Source organism: Sceloporus occidentalis, unplaced genomic scaffold (assembly GCF_023333645.1).
Source record: "Sceloporus occidentalis isolate IW3139 unplaced genomic scaffold, rSceOcc1.0.p SCAF_14, whole genome shotgun sequence".
Lineage (NCBI taxonomy): Eukaryota > Metazoa > Chordata > Lepidosauria > Squamata > Phrynosomatidae > Sceloporus > Sceloporus occidentalis.
In genome coordinates this window covers 11,465,245-11,488,646 of record NW_028316994.1, presented here as the reverse complement: position 1 = coordinate 11,488,646, position 23,402 = coordinate 11,465,245, and the positions used below count along the sequence as shown (strand labels likewise).

General features: G+C 43.4%; 1 protein-coding gene across 2 annotated transcripts; it reads right to left on the bottom strand.

The window, feature by feature from the left end:
- Positions 1–1,046: 1,046 nt before the first annotated feature.
- Positions 1,047–14,186, bottom strand: PIP4P1 (phosphatidylinositol-4,5-bisphosphate 4-phosphatase 1). Of its 2 annotated transcripts, none has more exons than XM_089479650.1 (7): positions 14,022–14,186; positions 12,541–12,743; positions 8,197–8,303; positions 7,360–7,465; positions 4,479–4,531; positions 3,979–4,069; positions 1,047–2,499 (listed from the first exon to the last, which is right to left on the bottom strand). In XM_089479650.1, exons 1-7 carry the CDS (start codon positions 14,161–14,163, stop codon positions 2,356–2,358), a joined length of 846 nt encoding a protein of 281 aa, XP_089335776.1. In that variant the 5' UTR covers positions 14,164–14,186; the 3' UTR covers positions 1,047–2,355. The 2 variants fall into 2 exon arrangements, with proteins under 2 accessions (XP_089335776.1, XP_089335777.1); XM_089479651.1 differs by lacking the exon at positions 1,047–2,499 and adding an exon at positions 2,513–2,919.
- Between the last annotated feature and the right edge of the window lie 9,216 nt (positions 14,187–23,402).

The following is a 23,402-nucleotide window of genomic DNA, read 5'->3' as shown; positions in this document are numbered from 1 at the left end:
AAGATACCAGAGGCAGTACATCTCTATCAGTTGCTCAGGTGCACAAAATGGAGAATGCAGTTGTACTCATGCCCTGCTGTGGGCTTCCCATGGGCAACTGGTTGGCAATTCGGTCAACAGCACAGGCCTTTGGTCTGATCCAACATGGCTCCTTCAGCATTCTCATGATGAGATAACAAGGCGAAAAAACCCAACATCAACAACCAGTTAAACCACAGGGGAAGGTCTGCAGGACTTTGCCCTTTTCTAACCACTCCCTGTGCTTCAAAAATATAGTAAAGGCTGCATTGCAAGCAAAACCAGAGAATCCCCCCTCAGAAATACTCCCATCAGTCTATGGAATCTCTACTTTTATTTACAATCATCCAATCATTTTTGTTCATTCCTCCTTTGGCCTGTGGAGAGAAGGAAAGGAGCGCCAGACAAGTTTAATCATGGTTGAAGGAGGAGAAAGTCTGTGTGTCAGAGAGAGAAAAAGGGAGGAAGAGAATGCAGGCACACAGGCAGGCAGCCACCATGGAGGAGTTATCTTTAAATAGCTCTATGTACACGTTAATCATTTGTATATACAAGCTGCAACAGCAAGGAGACGGAGGCTACAAGCTCAAAAGCCAGGAGGATGAGGGGACATGTGAGAATAAGAGAATCTGAGACAAGGATGGGATATGGGTTAACAGAAACACCAAGGCAGACAGGCACAAACTGGACTGAAACATTTCCTTTAACTTGACAGTTTCTTTGTTGCACTGCTGAGGGTCTCCTTGCCTCCCCACCTGGGTTGAATCCATTTCCCTCCTGTACCTGCACACACCAAGTATATGTCTCTAAAGGGCTGGAGTTCTTCCAGCTCAACCCCTAGAGACGTTATGAACAGGAATGGGAAGAAGAAGGAGCATGGGGAGAGGGGGGAAATAGTTTTTCAGATCAAATGCAGAAATGAAGGCTGGAAATTAAGCAGAAAAGCAAAGCCCAAGATGGAATTATTGGCAGGAAAGCAAACAGAGCATAGATGTCCTGTACCAAATCAGAGACACAAAGCCAACTGATGCGTAAGAGAGGAAAGGAATTCTATCCCAACACATGGGTTAAGCTCAATGGTCTCAGTGCAGTGATGGGAAGGGTTTTTCCTTTTAATGGAGGCACAAATCAGTGGCATGGCAATGGATAAGATGCTGGTCCCTCCTCCCATCCCACTCCTTAAGTTATGGTTCTTAGAAGTGGCGGAAAAGGTCCTCCACCAAGGAATGTGCAAAGGGGAAAATAATTAAAAATGGGAAAGGTTGATGGGGGAAAAGAAAAAACAGCAGGAAGTGTCCCAAGATTAAGTTTTTGTGAAGCTACTCAAGTTCTTTTGGATTAGGCCTTTGGATCTTGGGACTGGTCACAGTATAGGTGCAGAGAGGCCTTAGGATTGGATTTTGGTGGTACCAAGTGACAGGAGGTTTGAGAAAGGAAGAATCCACTGCACTCAAACCAATGTAACCAAAGTTCTTCCAAGAGGAATGGGAAATTAGCAGCAAGCTGTTTGCCATTCACATCTCTGGCTCCAACTTGCCATCATTGTACAAGGTGTCTCAGCTCCCAGCTCATCAGCGGTCCTTTATAGCTGCCCAAATGACAAAGGATCAGCAGCAGGACAGGACAGGGCAGTGAACAAGGGATGAATCTCTGCAGCAGCGACTGCTTGGTCCAATTCTGCCCCGGCTAAGAAATGTTACAGCAGCAGGAATGAGTTAATTGATTCTTGTGTGCTCTTTTGCAGTGTCCCAGCTGAATCTCTGTAGTGTAGCTCAAGTGGCTGAGGAGCCCTTTGTTGTTGGGGTTTCCACTTGGATTCGACTATTTTAACTGAAGGATCTCAACCTCCCACCTAACTCTGCTGCCCATCTGTTCCTGCACGACCCCATATAGTTCCAACATCTGAAGGAGGCACTCAGCAACGAATGTCAGTTTCTTGCTCTCCACCCCTGGAAAAAAAAATATCCAGCCACAGCTGACTCCTCTTGAAATTGGTGCAGGCAGGATTCTGTTGCCTAAGGGATTTGAGGGGAAGTTTTGCTGGCACCGGGGCAGCCCCAGACTTAAGCAATCTTGAGTTCTTCAAGTGCAATTGTTCATGTCTGGTAGCATGCCAGGCTCAGAGTGACAGCTTTAGTGGGGAACCCTGAGTTGCAGCAGGGTTGCAGCAGCTGAGATAACAAAATGGGTGCTGGAACAGCAGGAAGGTGGCACGGAAGATGCCAGCCCTGAAGTGGAGAGAAGAAGAAAAGGGTGGGTGGGACTGGCAGATGATATGCTGGGAGAAGCATCAGCAGCAACAGCAGCAGCTGGGAATGGAAAAGAGCTCCAGGAAGCTCAGGAGAAGTTCTGGACAGGATGGCTGACCCTCATGCAGGCCCAGTACATTGCTCGGCCCAGACACACCAAAGCCAGGAGAATCACCAGAGCCCAAGAGGCGTAGATCCCACTGTACTTCTGGGCTTGCTGCCATGTGCCGAACTAGAGACGAAGGAGAGGCAAAGAAGAGTCAGCAGAAGGAAAAATGCTTTCCAGGCTCACTTTTGCTACTTAGGCAAGTAGCAACTTAAAATGTTTACTACAGACTGGTCTCATACCAAAAAGAGTTGTGGCTGCACCTGCTGACTTAACCTCTCCCAACTTTGTCAGCACAGAGCTTGGGAGCCCATTACCTCAGGTACAGCCAACATGTCTTCGAATCACACTTGATGCAAGTACCTTGAAAAATGAACATGTCACTGTTCTAGATCCTTTTTAAAGTATCAATTTTAAACCACTTAATTAGTGTTTGCACTGTGTAATGTCACTCCTTTTTTCTCAGAAAGAGTAAAAAAATGAGAGCACAATCTCTAAAATGATTCCAGTAGAAGCAGGAAGTAGTGGTCCTCTCGCAGTCTCTACCTGCAGAACAATGGGTAATTATTCAGGGTTTTTAGGCTCTTTCACTCAGAGACAGAAAAAGGCCAGAATGATTTGTGGACTGAACAACTACTTCAAATAGTGATCTATCATCCCCATTAGTCTGATCATAGAAAAAGGCTGTTGTTGTGAACTAGAGACAAGGAAATGTGTAGCTTTACTACTGTTGTTAGAACCAACCCCCATCATATCCCACTTATTTCCTGGGGTTGCTCAATGAGCAGGCAGGGTGAGATGCATAGCTTCTTGAATTTTGGGATGGGGAAGAGGTGCTCCTCCTGCTCTGGTCACTGGCTATTTCTTTACTGTCTTTGGAAACTTCCCAATTGGGAAATTTTGAAAACTATTTAATTGACCAATTAATACTTAGAAATCCCTGCAGTGCAAACCTATCCATGACACAAAGGAAATGTGTGGCTCTCCTTATCTTGTTGGACTGCAGCTTCCATCATCCCCCATCACTGGCTATGTTGGAAAGGGGTGACAGCAGCTCAGTTCAGTAATATCTGGAAGCCCATGTGTCCCCTACCTCTGAATGCAGAGGAATGCTTCTCTGGCTTCTGGTACAAATCTAGACTCTGATGTTGGAGTCAGGTGGATCTCCAGATCTTGATGGACTGCAGCACCCAATATTCTTCACTACTGGCCACTGGGACTTGCAGTAAAGGAGCCCGGTGGCACAGTAGTTAAATGCCTCAAAACCACTCACTCAAAACCATAAGGTTGCAAGTTCAATACTACCCAGGGCTCAAGATCGACTCAGGGTTGCATCCTTCCGAGGTCACTAAAACGAGTACCCAGATTGTTGAGGGCAATTAGCTTACAGATGTAAACCACTTAGAGACTGCTTAGTTCAGTAAGAAGCGGTATATAAATGAAGCTGCTAGTGCTGTTGTTACAAAAAGTCTAGAAAGCAACACAACTCCCAGCTCAGTTCCAGACATTTCACAATAAAAGTTAAACTGCTAAAACTTGTTTTGGTTTCCAATCCAAATGCCAACAAGGGCTGTGTGGGGATTGTGTCCTCTTGCTCCTACTCACCGCGAGTCCTGTTGCTGTCACAGCCATTAACAGACCCAGTAGGAAGCAGCAAAAGCATCTCTTCCGGGGGTAGCGACGCCCAATGGAGGAGCTGGCAGCAGAAAGGAGGACATGGAAAAATCTTTTGATTTCCTGAAATGGGCTATGTTACAGATCTCAGCTCTCAGATTTGAGCTCTCAAGGATACACTGTTTTTTCAGGAAGCTGCTGGACTGGCCCACCCAGACCAAGTGGCAAACTTCTGCTCCAGAGCCCCATGGACATACACCTCTTGATCTCAAATGTCCTGTCTCAAAAGGCATCCTCCCTTTAGGCTGGTGTCCCCACCTCAAACAAGCAGAAACTCCATCTGGAACCCAATATTCAATACAGCTTGTAGAACTGAGCACTCAGGGACTGTTCTTGAGACTTTTCTCTCAACACCTACTAGTGTTGCTACTCTGCCTGAAAAAAACCATCCTCTCATGCCTTTTTGATTGAACAAGAGTAGGTGAACTCACACTTTCCGGCAGTGGGGACATCGGGCTAAGGTGCGGTCTGTAAATTCTGTCCACTAGAGGGAAGAAGAGGAAGAGGAGAAAAAAGAAAGGATGAAGAAATGTTAGTAAATTCTGCAGGAAGAATATATGATCTCCAATGTATTCACCTGTCAAGGAAGCAGTATATTAGGTGTGTGTCTGCTATTGATTTACCAACTATTCACTGAAGATCCCCAGTGTGCAAAAACAGGGTGGTCAAGATTACAGCTTACAATCATTTCAAAAATTTTGTGAGAACCATCTTACTCCTTGGCTATAAGCATGTTGGCCAATCCATTTGGTAACTATACTTCAATAATAATAATAATAATAATAATTTATATCCCGCCTCTCCCTGTATTGGATCGAGGCGGGCAGCAAGATATCAAAGACAATAAAATCAAGTAAAAAAAAACACGGAAACAATAGCTAAAAGACATTACATTTCAAATTCCCAAACTCCTTCCCACCCTATAAAACAATAAAACAATTCCCAACCGATGGCCAATAAAATCAATCAAGATCATTCAATCCAATGGGAACAATTAGGTAAGTGGAAAAATTGGAAGTCAATTCGGGAAGGCTTGCCGGAAAAGATCCGTTTTTATTGCCTTTTTGAAGGCACCTAAAGATGTTATTTGGCGGATCTCGTCCAGTAAATCGTTCCAGATTTTTGGAGCGGCAACGGAAAATGTCCTCTGGGAAGTGCTTAATAGTCTAGTTCTCTCTGACTGCAATAGATTCATCCCAGAGGACCTGAGAGGGCGGGAAGGAATATATAGGAGGAGGTGTTCCCTCAGGTATGTTGGACCCAAGCCATTTAGGGCTTTATAGGTAATAACCAACACCTTACACTGTGCCTGGAAGCAAATGGGGAGCCAGTGTAGGGATTTTAAAATAGGTGTAATGGGTTCAAATTTTGAACTGCCATATTTTGTACCAACTGCAGGTAAGTATGGCATAAGGGTTGCCCCAAGTATAGCGCATTGCAGAAATCGAGACGAGAGGTTACCAGTGAATGTACAACCGTTTCTAGATTTTTCCGTTCCAGGAAGGGTCGTAGCTGGCAAATCAGCCAAAGCTGATAACAAGCACTCCTGGCTGTCACATCCACCTGAGATGACAGCTGAAGCGACAAATCCAGGAGTACCCCCAAGCTACGAACACAGTCCTTTAGAGGAAATGTGACCCCGTCCAGAACTGGAGAACAGATCACCATACCCGGATTGGGATTGCCTATAGCGAGTACCTCCGTTTTATTAGGATTCAATTTAAGTCTATTTTATCTCATCCAATCCATTACCGACCTCAGACAGTCATTCAGAGGGGAGATGGTCTGAAGAGATTGGTCACTGAAGCAGTCTGAGACATAGAGAAGCAGATTTGGGTGTCATCAGCATATTGACAACACTGCGTCCCATGTCTCCAGATGATCTCACCCAGCGGCTTCATGTAAATGTTGAAAAGCATTGGTGACAGTATCACGCCATGAGGGATGCCCGATGTGAGCTCCCTCTTGGCCGAGCAACTGTTGCCAAGTGACACCATCTGGAATCTGCCCAAGAGATAGGACTGGAACCACTGCAGAATAGTGCCCCTGATTCCCAATTCCCTCAGGCATTCCAGAAGGATAGCATGGTTGATGATATCGAAGGCCACTGAGAGGTCCAAGAGCACCAATAGGGCCACACTTCCTCTGTTGATGCACAGACGGAGATCATCGATCATGGTGGTCTCCACTCCATATCCGTATCCAATCATGCCCTTCCTCCAAGGAGCTTAAAGGAAAGGATATGGCTTCCCAACTAATTTTATTGTTTTTTGCTGTTGCATGCTTTCAAGTCATTTCCTACTAATGGCAACCCTAAGGCAAACCTATCACAGGGTTTTCTTGGCAAGATTTGTTCATGGGGGGTTGCCTTTGCCTTCCTCTGTGGCTTGAGATAGTGTGACTTGTCCAAGACAACTCAGTGGGTTTCCCATTGCTGAGTGGGGATTCAAACCCTGACCTCCAGAGTTGTAGTCTAATATTGAAACCAATACACCACACTGGCTCTCAACCCATTTGTTGTTACATGTCTTAAAGTCATTTCCAATTTATGGCAACTCTAAGGCAAACCTATCACAGGATTTTCTGGGCCTGAGACAATTTGATTCACCCAAGGTCACCCAATGGGTTTCCATGGCTAAGCGGGAAATTGAACTTGGATCGCCAGAGTTGTAGTCCAATATTCAAACCACTATACCAGGTTGGTTCTCAACCCATTTTAGGTCCATAAAAATCCTGCAAGGCACATTAGTCTTAGAGATCTAAGGCATATGAGTCTTAGAGGGAGCCTTAGAGGCAAAGTTACTAACTGCGTATGTTTTTCCTGGTACTGTATAAATCTCACACTCTGACCAGCTTAGCTAAGCCTGACCACATTTTGGAGGTGACTTCAGAACAGCTACTTTGTGTCTGGTTATGGGGCAACTGTGGCATGTCCAGTGGCACTGTTTTCCCCCTTGAACCCTCCAAGGGTTGCATGGATTACAAAATATGCTAAAAATGCAGTCCACATCCAGTTATGAAAGATGGGTAAATTTTGATGTTGTATACAAGAACCCAGTAACCTATCTGAAAGACAAATCGCAACATCAACTGTGAGAACAACGCATTATTTTGGGGGATGGAAAATGAAAAAGGGTGGCCTGGGAAGTCTGGAGAACAGCCTTAGAAAAGAACCTCAGGGCCACACCTTGCCCTCCCCTGCTTTAGGTTTGTCACTTTAAGCAGCTCTTCTTCAAACACCAGCAAACATTTAAGTACTGAACCTGATGGTGCCAGACTCTTCTCATTCAACCTCCCTCAAATTTCACTTACCAAGAAATTATTTTTGCAGTGGCCACAGTTGACACGGACACCAACTGGCTGGGGCTCAGGACTCAAAGGACCAGGATGCACGGGGCCCAAATTAATGACTCTTTTACTGGGAAAACAAAGACAAAAGAGTTGTCTCAACCCTTTTCCTCCTGTTCAGAGCATCTGCTTCCCAATGCAAAGCTATTATTATTCCTTTATTCTTCACCAGGCCATTTCTAGGTGCATATCAATTAGTTTCTACTGCTCAAATAAAGCCCCCTCACCCACCCTATCCTGTTTGGGCCTGGTGATCCAGCCTGACAGAATTTCAGTTGCTTTCAATATCCAAATACCTATTCTCAACAATCCTGCACCACTGCTCCCTGTTCCTCAACAATGATCTCTCTTTCTTTTTGGGATGGTGCTTTTACAGTTCCTACTTGCAACAAACAATGTATTTGGATAATTATAACTGCACAATAAAACAGACATCTTTCAGGAGTGCTGTAGTTGTACATTCCTGTATGGCAGGAGGGTAGACTGGGTGCCTTTGTGGCCCCTTCCAAATCTTAAGATTCTATGAAACCTTGCTTCCCAGTATGGAAACTTTCTTCTTGAAAAGAAGAAAGCAAGGAACTGTGGTTCACACTGGATCCTGCCCTTCATGACCGATAGCTTTCTAGTAATTTTTATCACCGCATCCTTACTGAAACACACTTGTTATAACATGTCAGGCTAATTACAGTTACATATTTCTAGGCTGTGCATCTGTCACATTCCCTAACCAACACAACAGAGCCAGAGGAGTGGAATTCAAAGGTTTCTCTGGGTCAGAACCTCGCCACTCTCTTTCCTTACCAGTAGTTCCGAGGACAAGCAATACGCTGTGACGTCACCTTGCAGATTAAGAGGCAGTTGCACGGGCATCTCACATACTTTTTACCAGGTGGGGCATTTTTTATTGGCTGGAGCAGAAAGAAAGAAACAGGATCCAGAAGTTAAAAGCCTCAAGGCCAGGATATACATTTCAGTTTAAGAAGCAGCAGCAAGAGAATACACATACACATACGCATACGCATACACACACACACACACATATATGGGAGCACAGATCAAACAACCCTGTGGAAAACTGAGATGAATGAAATGGTCATTTGGCTGCTGTGTAGTCACAGAACATCTACAGACATTTTAATTGCTCAAGGTTGAATGAAGAACTTAAGCTGGACAACTTGCCCAAGGCAAGTGTAAGTCCATAAAAAAGAAACTGCAGGAAGTACATCACTTGTGGGATAAGCAAAGGAGAGCCAGAGTGTGAAGAGCGCTCAATGGTAGTGGTAGCTAAGAAAGTTCATGAACAGATTAAGAAGCGTGGGGGGGGGGGGGATGTTATGGAAAAGTCTCACACAGGGCCAGAACAGTTGGTTTGTGAGAAAACTTGGTGGTGGTGATAGTGCTTATGAACCGAATTAGAAAGTCAGCAAGGACAAAGAAGGATGGTATTTTGCTTTCAGTTTAATACTCTGCCGCCAAATGTTCTGATCACAAGTCTCTTCAAAGAAGTTCAAAAGACAAACACAAATGCATTACAGAAGAGAACACTGTAAAAGACTGTCTTGACAGATGGTCTTGAGAGAAACCTCAATTCTACCCCAAACCTTTTCCACTGATTTATTTAAAACATCTATTGAAAAACGTTCCACTACCCAATAGAAACAAAACAAACAAACAAACAATACCCAGTGACCACATTCAGACACTACCAATTTAAACTGCAGGTCAGGTTCACATACACATGAGCTTCCTTCCTCCTCTTAGCTGGATCACCAATATAACAAACAAGGCACCCCAATGCGATGTCCTCCAGAAATTCTGTACTACTACTTCCATAATCCCTGAGTACTGCCCCTGGTGACTGGTGAAGGTGTGTTGGATTATGACTCCCATCTTCCCCAGACAGAATGGGGAATTATGGCAACAGGAGCCCAAAAATTCTGGGTAACACTATGTCAGAGAAGGCTGGTTTGAGGGGTAGGAATCCCATGTGATCCCAGATCCAATCTCCACCAAGCCCAACATTTGGGGAAGAGTGACAGCTCATTGGCAGTGCACATACTTTGCATCAAGAAGTTTATGGGTTCAACCCTTGATCTTATTAAAAGTAATCTGATGCCATCTGATAGGAAGACAACTCTATCACCAAGACCCTGGAAAGCTACTGTCAGTCAAAAAAAACCAACCAACCAACAAAGAAGGAACATGATGTTATCTAGAAATTAGGGGATCCGCTCAACTGATATCTGTGAGAACCAGGATTTATTTTAGCACCATGAGTATGCAAGGCATTATACTGAAGGGCTGCATTCTCTGCCTTAAGGACTTCTAATCTACATGGGACAAAACAGCCATAAGGAAAAGAAACCAAATGCCAGAAACAAAGCATGTCGAATGTGCAGGGAGAGTCTGTGGTCTTCTTAATTCTTGTTACAGTCCTGTGAGGTAGATTTTGTTTTTGCTAATGGCAGCCAGGGGTGGGGTAGGCTGGAAGGAGACTATCAAGGCTACCTGCTGAATTCATAGCTAACTCAAGGTGTAATTCCATGTCCAAAGTCCAATAATCTACTCTGCATAACCACAGCTTTGATTTTAACACCCATAAATGGTGTCTTACTTTCAGTATAAGAAACTGAGCAATATGCTGTCAGATAGGCTTATCCAAACATTGTGTATAGGGGGAAGGGATTCATTTCATTTCAGTTACATATTCTGGAAAGAGAATGAAACAGCATCCAGAATCCAGCCTCAGATATTTGATTTCAGACTCTGGATGGTGTCCAAGTAGCAACACACCACTCCAGCTCTGTGAAGTCTGCATCCCAAGGAATTAAAACTGCTGCAGGCTAGCAATCTCAACTTTGAGATTTACAATGATTTAAATTTTTATCTTAAATCTCTCTCTTTAAAAAAAGAAAAGAAAATGGAAGACTTCAAGATCAAGAAACCTTGCAAAAGGATTAACAGAGAGAGGAGTAAAAGTAAAGGAGGATGCACTGAAAGGTTCCTAACTTATTGGAACCAAATTACACCCACTGAGCACTTTGTGTTTGTTCAAACCAGTTCATATAAATTATCTCAGCAAGTTTTACAATAGTGTTGCCCCCAGCCTAGTGCTCTCCAAATGTCACTCACTCCAACCTCCATAATACCTGGCCATGACAGCAGAAACTGATGGGAATGGTAGTCCACTATATCTGCAGGGCTCCAATTGGAATAGGCTTACATCAGCCTCTCTTATAACAAAGCAGTATTATTGGGATCTGTAAGGTATTTGGAGGAGGGAGTGCCCTTCTTGAACCCTCCCATATAATATTTCCATAGAGAGGACTTGAAGGGGGGCAAATTTGGTCAGAGATGTAAACTGCTTCTTTCACAAGCTCTTACTATAATAGTCATGCTAGATAGGAATTATAAAATGAAAAATCTAGGGAGTAAAAAAACACACAAACCCAACCCATAAGGATTGTGTAAAGCATCCAGGATTTGCTTTCAATCTTAAACACATAAAAGCCCCACTGGATCAGGAAATGTGGTCCTTTTAGTCCAGTAGAGTAGTTCTTCAGAACTGTCAACTGGATGCCTTTGGAAAGACCATAAGCCTGAAAGCAATAGTTTCACTCCTTTTCTGTTTTCCTCAGAGACTCATAATCTGAGTCATACTACCTCTGAACCCAAGGATTCACAACTAGTAGCTTTTGACAGACCTCTTTACCCTTCATGGATTTGGCTAATTTCATTTTAAACCCACCTATGAAGTGACCAGCCCCCTTGGGAAATAAACTGTGGCATGTACAATACTTCATTTTATTCTTTCTAAATCTCCTGCCGATCACTATATGACCCAAGGTCTCAAATACTTTGAAAAAGAGAGAAGAAAATAAACCTTACATACTTTCTTCTCTCCTCCACTCTGAAAAGACTGAAAGGAAGCAAAATAGTTTCTTCTCATAAGTCAAACAAATAAATGAGATGTACATTCTCAGTTATGATATTCATAATTGCTTTTTAGAGAAACCCCCCTAAAAAGTAAAATTAGTTGGTAAAATATACAAATACAATGTAATAATAATACTTTTTAGGAACCAGAAAGCGACAACAATTAATCATAAGCAGCAGTGCTTAAACCTCTAGAACCCACTACAAGAAAAGTCACTTCAAAGTTTCAACTTAAACCCACACTAAATTCAGCAAGCTAATAAAATCCTTTTGGCAGAAAGGGATACAACTGACACTTAAGCACTTTTCTAGAAGCTGCTTTAAACTGTAGTTAAGCCATTAGAGTTCCTCTAATTTAATATAGTCTGCTGTGGAGTGGTGGCAATGGCTTTCTTATCCTTAAGATATTGTGGAATTACAACACCCATCATCCCTATTGACCATGCTGGCTAAAGCTGATGAGAAATGGCAAGCAACAGGATTTTGTTACAAGACTGATGTTTCCCTAGTCTATGCAGACTGGAAGTAGCTCTCCAGAATTTTAGACAAGAGGCTTTCCTATGTTGCAAAACAGGTACTCTTATCATCAAGCTACATCCTTGCACTTGTGTTCTGTTGTCACCTGTCTAGATTAAACAAGTTGTTCCTCCCACATCAAAGCCTAAACAGCATTTCTCCAAATACTAGGGATGAATCTTAGGAACACAAGCCATCAGACTGGATGTAATCTAGCATTCTACTGGGTTATGATTTTGCTGTCTGGGGAAATGAAACTGAACACGGCTGGCAGAAGCAACTGAGGACGAGAGAAAATGGCATGTCTCTGGCTATTCAGCTGCTTCAGAAAGTTGGGCGATATGAGGTGAGCCTTGGCTTAAACATCATACTTCCTGGCTCACCACTTACTCCGACTATCAGTACAGTCGGCCCTTCTTATACACGGATTTTTTATACACGGATTCAAGCATATATGGTTTGAAAATGTTCCAAAAAAGTATAAATTTACCTTGATGTTCCATTTTTTATAAGGGACACCATTTTGCTATGTCATTATATTTAATGGGACTTGAGCATACACGGATTTTGTTATACACGGGGGATCTTGGAACCAAACCCCAGCGTATAACAAGGGTCCACTGTACCGCAAGTCCAGTTTTTGGCAGAACTGCCCTATCCTGCCCACCTTCCTGCCCTTCCAAGGCTGCTTACCGTGGCCTCGTTACAGACGCTGCATTTCACCACATGCTGATGCATCTTGCCCTCCACATTGATGGGGCTCTGGCAGACCCTGCAAGTGATCATGGGAGCACTGCCGCTCTCTGGGGAGGCCATCGGAGAGTAGGGCGGGGGGTCCTCTCCGGGCAAAACGGCCGCCTGGCCCCCATCATTGATGCCGCCGAAGGAAGGAAACCCTTTGCGGGAGAAAAAGATAAGAGTTATGGAAAGGGAGTATTGGCTAGAAGTATCCAAGATCCAAAAAGTCGGTGATCCAGTCAATCTACTCTTTGTTTTATTCTACTTTTAATGGCGCTGTTCAGAGTGCTGGATCTATTTAGTAAATACGATTCAGAACTTTGGAGGTCTCCTTTAAAGCCTAAAGTAGTTCCAGCACACGGTGGACACTGGCGCCTCCAGCTGCACCCAGATCAGCCCTTTTCAACACACCACTGCCTCCATTCCCACCTTTTTTGTGCTTGCTCCCATTTAATTCTGTTCATTTTCTTCCACAATCCCTTTTGGCTTCCCATAGAGAGCAGAAAACACTCCTCTTCGGCCACATTGGCTCTAGGCTGCTCCTTCTCTACTTTGTCTCTCAGGCATCTGAGGAAAGTGTCTTGGTTAAATGTTTTCTACGGAGTCCAAATAAGATTCTGACCCAAAATTGGGACCAATGCATTATTACATTACATCTTGCACAGACCCAGACTCTGAGGTGCCTTCCTGGAGCAATCCCTATTTGCACAGAATCATAAGAGTTGGTAGGGACCCCAAGGGCCCTGATCCAGTCCAACCCCATTCTGCCATGCAGGAAATCTCAATCAAAGCATCCCCGACAGAGGGCCATCCAGCGTCTGTCTAAAGACCTCTAAGGAAGGAGACTCCATTGCTCTCCAAGGGAGTGTGTTTCACTGTCTGAATCTTGGCCAGGACTGAGCTTTAAGAGGTTATTGTTGTTGTTTGGGTCACAAACTAAGAATTTACCAGCCAGCTTGGCCTCTGACCATCATGCTTTTTGCTTATACTGGCGTTATTATTATTACATTATTATTACAACAAGAACAACTTTCTCAGGCTCTAAAATCTCCCTTGTTCGGCTGTCCCTCCCAACAGTCAGGAGCCCAAAGCACTTCCTCAGGTGCATCTACACTGAAGAAATAATGCAGTTTGGCACCGCTTTAAGTGTTGTTCCCCCATCCCTGGGGTTTGCAGTTTGACAAGGCCTTGGGCCTTCTCTGCCAAAACAGAGAGAGCTGCTACGTCACAAGACTATAAACCCCAGTGGGGTGGAGCCAGGGGCCGTTAAACCGGTGTCAAACTGCGTTAATCCTACAGTGTAGACACACACAAGGGCAAAGCCCCGCCCCTTCTCCATAAGCCCCGCCCCTTTCTCCGAGGTGCTTTTCTCCCCTCACAGGACCCCTCCCCTCCCAGCTGCCCCTCATGCATATTAATAAGGGGGCGGGGCTCACCCTGAGGAGGGTTCGGCTTCCCCGGCGCGTTCGAGGCGGTGGTGCCCGAGCCCAGCCCCGCCGGCCCCACCAAGCCTCCGACGCCGCTCCCATCCCCGGACTCGGCCGGGAGCAGCGGGGAGCGCTCGCCGTCCGCAGCCATCGCCGCCACCGCGCCGCGTCGCTCTCGGCTTCCGTAAGCGCCCCACTCCGCCCCCCACCCGCGGCGACTCCCGGCACGTGACGCTTGACGCGCTTTTCCGGAGTCATCAAGACCTTGTCACGTGACGAGGGGAAATGTTGCGTCAGCAGCGCCTTTGTTCTCTGACTCGTCAACCGCGTACCCTCCCCTTGCGCTTATTGGTCGACAAACACGTCCGTCTTGCTCATTCCGACACCCTCATCACGTGACTCCCTCTCGGCCGTCTCATTGGTTGCCCTAACCCCTGAGGCGTCGTATTGTTTTCCCTATTGGTTGTAAATACACAACAGGTGAAGGCCTGAGGGGATGGAGGCTCGGCTCGCTTGAGGAATGAATCTTCCTTGTTATTGGCTGAGCCCAGCCGCTGTTCCATAGTCTGATACCTGAGCCGAGCGCTCATTGGTTGAGGGAGAGGCATCCTACGCTGCTTGGACAGTCTCAAACTCGACCCCGCCTTTCACTCAAAGATGGCCCCGCCCCTTCTTTGGAGTCCTGGTGGTTGGCCCCGCCCCTCTCCAACCTCCCTATTGCCCCGCCCCTTTCGGAATGATTGACATCCAGTTAGCATTTTGTTTAGAAAGTGGCTAGGACTGAATTGTTTTAATTATTTAATTATAATTGTACGGTTTATGTAGGTAAAAGGATTGCTGTTGGGAGTTTAGGATTAAAATCTGGATTAAGAAAATTAGGTTTAAATTACATATAATAATAATAATAATGTTAAATAATAAAAATAGGGTTAAAATTTAGTTAAGGATTAAAATTCAGATTGAGAGTTTAGGATGAAACGCCTGTCTGGGGTTAATAGGAACTGAAGTCCCAACACTTTGAAGACCAGTATTTCCCACTCTGACGCTTAATGCTTACATTGTGGAAATGACAGTTATAATCAATATATGACTGGGCTGAAATCTCACTCTTAAAATGCAAGAAGGATGGAAAGCGAGGAGATGAAAAGCAGCCAAAGGAAGGCCACACTTAATTGGAAGAGTTTAAAACAAGGCAACTCACTTCACAGCAACTGCCCCAGTTGCTGAATCCAAGGAAGCAGGGGGTGAAGCCATGGACAAGGACAGGTTTCTCCACAGTTTAATGGGAGATGATTCCTTAGAATCATAGGATCCTAGAGTTGGAAGAGATTATAAAGGCCCTGATCCAGTCCAACCCCATTCTGCCATGCAGGAAATCCAAATCAAAGCATCCCTGACAGATGGCCATCCAGCCTCTGTTTAAAGACCTCCAGGGAAGGAGACTCCACTACACTCCGAGGAAGGAGATTTGTCAGCCAGTCCTGGACGGGGTCACACTTCTCCTAAAGGACGAGGTTCACAGTTTGGGAGTACTCTTTGATCCATCTCTGCAGTTGTCATCTCATATAGATGCGACGGCCAGGAGTGCTTGGTATTAGCTTCGGTTGATATGCCAACTGCGTCCCTACCTGAACTGAAAGGACCTTGAAGCACTGGTACTTGCACTGGTAATCTCTCGTTTAGATTTCTGTAACACACTCTACTTGGGGCTACCCTTGTACCAAGTCTGAAAGCTTCAATTGGTTCGAAATGCAGCAGCCAGATTGGTCACCAGCACATCTAGGTTTGACCATATAACACCAGTATTAAATCTCTTCACTGGCTGCCAATTACCTTCCAGGTGCAATACAAGGCATTGGTCATTACCTTTAAAGCCCTACATGGCTCAGGCCCAAGTTACTTGCGGGGGCGCCTCTCCCTACACAATCCGCCCCGCACTCTCAGAACATCAGGAAAGTATTTACTGGAGTACCATAGTACCAGGTTAATGACAACTTCCCACAGGGCATTTATAGCAGCGATCCCAAAATTATGGAATAGCCTACCGGAAGAGTTCCGTTACATTACTACCTTAGAGACCTTCTAGAAGGCACTCAAAATGGATCTCTTCTGGTGGGCTTATCCATTAGATTCTATATAGAAGTTGATGATAATATCCCACTCTTGACTGTGATCATTGATTTTAGAGTACTAATAGGAATTGGTAAATTCAATATTAGTGTTTTATTGATCATATTAGTATTTGTATTATTTGTATTACCATGTATTATTTTATTGTTGTAATCCCGCCTCGATCTTCGGAGAAGTGGGAAATATAAATAAACTCTATTATTATTATTATTATTATTATTGACCATTTGGGGGTCCAAGTACTGAAAAGGAAAGTTGTTGTTCTCTGCCTTCTTCCTTGGTCACTTGCTGAGTCTCCCAATGTTTTGGGGGTCATCAACATGTCATGTGAATAAATGAGTAAAAATACAGGGCTCAGGCTGTCAAGGACTGCATCTACACTGCAGAAATAATCTGGTTTGACACCACTTGAACTTCTTGTGGCAAATTACAGTTCCCAATATTCCATAACATGGAGCCATGGCAGTTCAAGTGGTGTCAAACTGGATTATTTCTGCAGTGCGGATGCAGCCTGGGGTCAATGAAGCTATAGGACTTAAAATAGTTTTGTGTATTAAAATTTCTGTGCTTGTCATTCATTAACTTATTCCATTTTTCTGCTTTCTTGTTCCTAGAACAGGTCACTCGAATGTAGAAAAGAGGCACTGGTTTTTTAGAATTTCTCATGGGTTTTCCAGCCTCCTACAGAGTAATTCAAATGTCTGATATGGAGGTCATGGATCTGCAAACTGGTGACAACAGTTTATCAAGGGACTGGGTTTTCAGTTTATAGCTGACACATGTATCCTCATCTGGACTCAGACTTGCACTTTGTTGTTGTTACAGTGGGCCCTTAGTATCCACTAGGGTTTATTTCCAGGGCTCCCTGTGGATAGTAAAATCCATGGATGTTCAAGTCCTATTAAATACAATGAAGAGTAAAATGGTGTCCCTTATATAAAATGGCAAAACAGGGTTTGTTTTTTGGAATTTATATGTTTTTAAAAATACTTTCAAGTTGTGGATGCTTGAATCCATCGATAAAGAATCCGTGGATACCATTCGAGGGCCAATTGTATTTGCCAACTTTGATTTATGGCAACCCTATGATTGGGAGACCTCCAAGAGCCCCAGTCATCAACTGCCCTGCTCAGGTCTTGCAAATTCAAGGTTGAGTCTCCATACAAATATTAGAACAGTCTTTCTTAACCCAGACCCTCCTCCTGCACAGTGAGTTAGATGTCCCATCATCCCAAACCAGGGAGTAATGGGGATTATAAAGCCAAAGAAAGCTATGTTCTGTTTTTACAACAATATATATGGAAGGGGTCAAGTGAGGAGTTGTAAGATACACTTTACAGCAAGATGTAAGACAGAGGGCCAACATGCCATAGTGGTTTGAGTGTTGGACTATGACTCTGGAGATCAGAGTTTGATTTCAAGCTCAGCCATAGAAACTCAATGAATGAACTTGGGCAAGTCACACACTCTCAACCCAAAAAAATCCCATGATGGGTTCACCTGAGGATCATCAGAGGTCAGGCAGAAACAAAGATCAAGTTTAAGTTATTGGCTCAATATGCATTTTTTTTAAAAAAATGTTTATTCCAAGTATTGCCATACACTTATCACAGTTTATACATTTCACATAATGCATTCCTTAATTTAATTATTTACTAACAAACTCAGAGCTAATTTCCAAAATCGACTAATATAGCATATAGTTAGCATATATACCAACTATATAGGTATATAATATATATATACCACGCTTCCCAATGTTTCCCTGCCCTCCAGGGATCAGTCTATTTATTTATTATAATTGATATAATTGATTATAATTGATATTATAATTATTTATTATAATTGATACCTTTGATATGGGGTATAATTTCAATAGTCCTATTCATATCCTTGTCTTTCATCTCTCTCTTTTATATTCTCAATCAATATCCTCCAATTTCTAAACCAAACCTCTTCCTTCAGTTGTCCCATATAAACCCCTCTTTTTCCCACTAAGTAGTCAAAATCCATATATTCTACTCAATACCCAAGTTTGACCCAACAATTACAAAATTTTGAACTCAATGAACTCATTCAGTAATAGCCTCAGGCAATGACCTGCGGAAGTTCCTCTTTGCAAAACAGTCATGCATTCACAAATGAACACAGCATGCTTTCCTGTGATGAGGAATGGAAGAAAGAAGTGCTGTTCCCTAGTCTTTCTCAATGAATAAAATAAGTAGCACAAGAGGAACAGGATGGCTTAATTTCTGCAGGAGATCATTAGTTAACGTAATTAGCAAATGCAGTCCACGTACATACTGGTTCCTGTACACTTTATTAAATGGACCACTCTCATTCTCAAAGGAATTCTCTTTCACAGAGGATTTTGATAGTCCTTTTCTGTTTCTTTGCCTTGATGCTTCAGATTTAGGACAACAATCAAAATCATCACGATGGCACAAGTGGCTCATCTGGAATAGTTGATGTGAGGAAGCCCATGTTTTAAATCCCTGCTCAGTCACAGATCTTCATGGCTTAATTCACCCATAATGTTAAATCAATGGTGGGGACTATATAATCTAGTAGCCAGTATACCCAATGATGAAGGAGTATGGGAGTTGCGATCCAACAACCTCTGGAGGGCCATCCCTCTGCTTGAGATCATTTAACATTTCCTCCCATATTTGCAAGCTTTCCTCAGCCCTCTCCTCCTCCAGTTCACTCATGAGGAAGAGAATAGAATTCTTTGCTTCTCTTTTCAACTAACTATGGTTACATGTTACCTCTGAAGTTGGACAACTATGGTTAATTTTAATGCTGGTAAGAGAAACATGCCTGTTCTAAGCAAGATTCAAGCAGAGATCAAGAGTGCTTTGAAAGGAAAAGTCCAGAAATTTTCATTCTCCTCCTTGCAGTGACATATCTCCTGCCACCATCAGAGGAGGATGCTGTGTGTTTTCATCCCTGTCCAAAGGCAACAATCACTTGCTATTGTTTAGTCACCATCTTTCAGTCAAATGTACCTCATAGGGTTGCTGTAAAAATCCAAACCTTCCTTCTGCAACTGACATATCATTCTGAGTCTGATGGGTGAGATTTGTTGTTGTGTGCCTTCAAGTTGTTTCCAACTTATGGCAACTCTAAGGCAACCCTATTGTGGGGTTTTCTTGGCAGGTTTCTTCAGAGGGGTTTGCCATCGCCATCCTTTGAGGCTGAGAGTGTGTGACTTGCCCAAGGTCAGTGGATAGTAATAGTAGTAAAATTTATTCGGTCTTTGACCAGTATAAGGTCAGTGGATTTACATGGCTGAGCCAGGATTCGAACCCTTTTCTCCAGAGTCACTGCATGCTGTCTGTCTGGTGAGATTAGAATATCATGAATGAAACTAATCTCTTTTTATTATTTTGAAAATGGAAAAAAGAACAAAACTTTGCTGATGTCCTTCCTATGCAATGTGTGTTGTAGCTCTTACGTAAAATGCCCACAAGGTTTGCAAGAGCTGAATTCCCTTTGAAACACCTTGCTGTCCAAACCCACCAGTGCCATTGAACTCCTGCCCCTCACCTGCCCTCTCTAATGCCACCATGGCACACAGTTATTGGCTTGGCACAATTAGCACTGACGCCCCTGACTGCTCTTCCAGGAACACTGCAGACGCAATCAAATTACCTTTTTTCCCTTTGTTTGCTCTTGTGAAAGTTTTTTTTAGAGTTGTCATCATCTTTATATAAAAAAAAGGCCTCCACCTGCATCCATATTCCACTATCTTTGTTTACTTAGGTTTCCTCACTGTAATAAAATAAGCAAGATACGGTATAAAGCTGATAAATAACACAAGAGTGCAATCTCCCTGGCTAGGTGCAGACTGATAAGGGGCCATTGAACCTTTACTGAATAAGCAGATTAGAGTCATGTTTCTAAGCATTTTCTCTGCTAGAAATGCAGCGTGTCTTCTCCTTTTTTCCAAGCCCCTAGCCCCTCCAAAATGTGGGGTGCAGCTTAAATGCTGAAGACATAGTCCTCTGGAAAGGTAGCAGCCAGCTTTGATAACTGGACTGTAACTTTGTGAAAGCTGTTTTTGGATTACAATTCCCAGACTCTTCCAGACTGGCAACAAGATTCTGGGAACTGTCCTCCATATAAGTAACATTTCCAAGCACCAAGGTACAAAACACACTGCAGAAATAATCCAGTTTGAGACCACCTGGCTCAGTGCTAGGGAATCCCGGGAATTGTAGTTTATCATGGCACCAGAGATCTCTGACAGAGAAGGCTAAATGTCTCACAAAACTACAGTCCCCAGACTTCCCTAGCATTGAGTCAGGGCAGTTAAAGCTGTCTCAAACTGGATTATTTCTGCAGTGTGTTTTGGACCTAACTGGACCTATCTTGAGCAATTAAGTGACATGTAATTAATAGAGGTCATGAAGTCAAAATGACATAGAGAAAGAGAGATGGATATAGAGTAGTACTGTAGTTTCAAATTCCAACTTAGTTATCAAGCTTGGTGTATGGTTGTGGGTTAATCACTGGATGTATCCACACTGTGCAATTACAGGAGTTTGACACCTGTTTAATTATCGTGGCTCCTTTCTATGGAATTCTGGGATTTATAGTTTGGGGAGGTACTTAAAATTCTTTCCTAGATAACTCTAGTCCACCTTCATGCACTACAACACTACAGCTCCCCAGCAGAGAATGCTACGTATCTCACCAGATTGCAAAGCCCAGGAGCCATGGAATGAAGTCATGGCAATTAAATTAGTTCCAAGCTTTTATAATTATGCAGTGTGAATATACACAAAGTCTCTCTATACCTTGCCCCCATAGCACCATTGTGATGGCTAAAAAGAGGAGAGGACAGAATATTCCTTGTACTCTATGATTTGTAGTTGTCAATTGCTGTCAAGCTGGCTTAATTTATGGCAGCTCCATGAATGAGTGATCTCCAGGCACTCCAGTCATCAGCTGTCCTGCTCAGGTCTTGCGAACTCATCACTGTGGCTTCCTTCCTTGAGTCTATTGACCTGTAATGCTTTTCCCCCTGCTTTTCCTACTGCCTTCCACTTTACCAAGCATTATTCTTTTTTCTAATGAGTCATGTCATGTCATGCTGTGTCCAAAGTAGGGCCTTAGCCAATTTCCCCCCATGTGACCCACTATGTCCTGCTCAGGCTGCCAAATATGCTCCCCTCTAAAAAAATGTAAGTTCTTTAAACCCATTCTAGTTTGGAAAACACACACACACACTTGCAGATATTAAACTGTTCAGGGAAGCCCTGCAACCTATTTAAAGGATATTTTGCTGCCTTAATTGTTGCTGTTGTGTGCCTTCGAGTCAACTGTGATATATGGTGATCTTTACAAGATTTGCTCAGAGGAGTTTGCCATTGCCTAACAAAGCTTATCTGCCGCTCTGTATACCCACACACACAAAGATTGCTAAGACATCATGGAGCATGGGTAGGCTGTGCTCCATGTGCTGAGGACCAATGCTCAGATGCACTTTTATTTTAATCTATTGATAATAGCATGTTGGCAAGCCATTATGTTTGACTAATGGACCTTTGGCCAGGAGCTTTTCATTGGGTGACAGATGTCTGCAGGGTAATCAAATACAGCAGGTGGAGCAAATGTGCATTGACAACGTGCACAAAGGACAGCAAGCAATGTGCATCCGCAATAAGATTGTCTCTTTATTTCTCAGCACAGCACCTTCTATATGGAGCCTAGTTAGAAGGCAAAAACAAGTGAAAGAACAAAGCATTGGTATAATTTCCTCACTGCCAACTACTCGGATTAAAATCCATTGCACTACCTCTCAAAACAAGCCAGCTAGCCAGGAAAGGAGGGGAAAGTGATCTAATGTACCCAGGAGTTCACATAGACCCATTTCCCCCCTGAATTTATTTTACTTATTTATTTGTATGCCATCTTTCTCCCAGAATGAGACCTAAGACAGCTCCCAGAGAGAATCTGTTTTAAAAATTTACCAATAATGTGTGAAAAAAACAGTATAAAAATCATTTCAGAGGCATATAAAAGTAAGTAAGTAAACATCCCAATAAGCTTCCCTGTTTACACATTAAAAGCCTGTGTGTGCACACGCGCGCAAGAGAGAGAGAATGTGTATGTGCCTTCAAGTGGTTTGTCGACTTATGGCAACCTTATGAATTTTATAGGGATTTCTTAGGCAAGGAATATTTTGTCAGTTCCTTCCTCTGAAATATAACCTATAGCACCTGCCTTAAATAAAAAGGTATTTTTTTCCTGCTGGTAAAAGAGAGAGGGACTGAGCCAGCAAGGTGTAGTGGTTTGAGCATTGAACTGAGTCTGGAGACCAGGGTTTGAATCCCTGCTTGGACATAGAAGCCCACTGGGAGACCTTAGGCAAGCCACACTTTGTCAGCCTCAGAGGATGGCCATGGCAAACCACCCTCTGAACAAATCTTGCCAATAAAACTCAGCAATAGATTTGCCTTAGGGTCACCATAAGTCAGAAACAACTTGAAGGTATCTAACTAGTGACTTCGTCATGAGCAGAACATTTCATTCTGTCCAGAAAGGAATAGGTAGCCAGTGATGCTGTTTTAACATGGGAGTCCTCATTGGAATGAGGGTAGGGATGATCTAAGTTGTTTTACTGTACAGAACAAGATGGCACCCTCTTTCTGCATTAAAACTCTACCACCACAATTGGTAGGGTTTTAATGTTTTTCTTCAACAAGGACAGTCAAAAAATATCCTCCACTAAGGCAGCATGGGAGACCCTTTATCTGTCTTCTCAATTGACGGGGTGTGTGTGTGGCAGAATTGTGTGAGAAGTAAATTGAAAGTAACAAAAGCAACAACACCAGCTGATTCCGGGGCAATTGAACTGGCTAAACCTGTTTCCCAGCTCTGAGTCATTACAGGCACATTATGCATTGCAATATTTGCACACAAAGTATCTTCCTGGTATCTGATGGGTTTTCCTCATGCATTTTCTTATACTGTTGATACAAGAGTGTAGCCACACTGCAGAAATAAAGAAGTCTGACATCATGCAAACACCGGCCATGGCTCAATGCTATAGAATTCTGGAGTTTGTAGTTTTGTGAGATATTTAGCCTTCCCTGTCAGAGTGCTCTGGTGCCACAACAAACTGCAAACCCCAAAATCCACAGCACTGAGCCAAGGAAGTTAAAGTGGTGTCAAACTGCTTTATTTTTTTGCAGTGTGACAGCAGCCATAAACTTGCATCACTCTCCCATAATCCTTACTGCTAGACCTTTT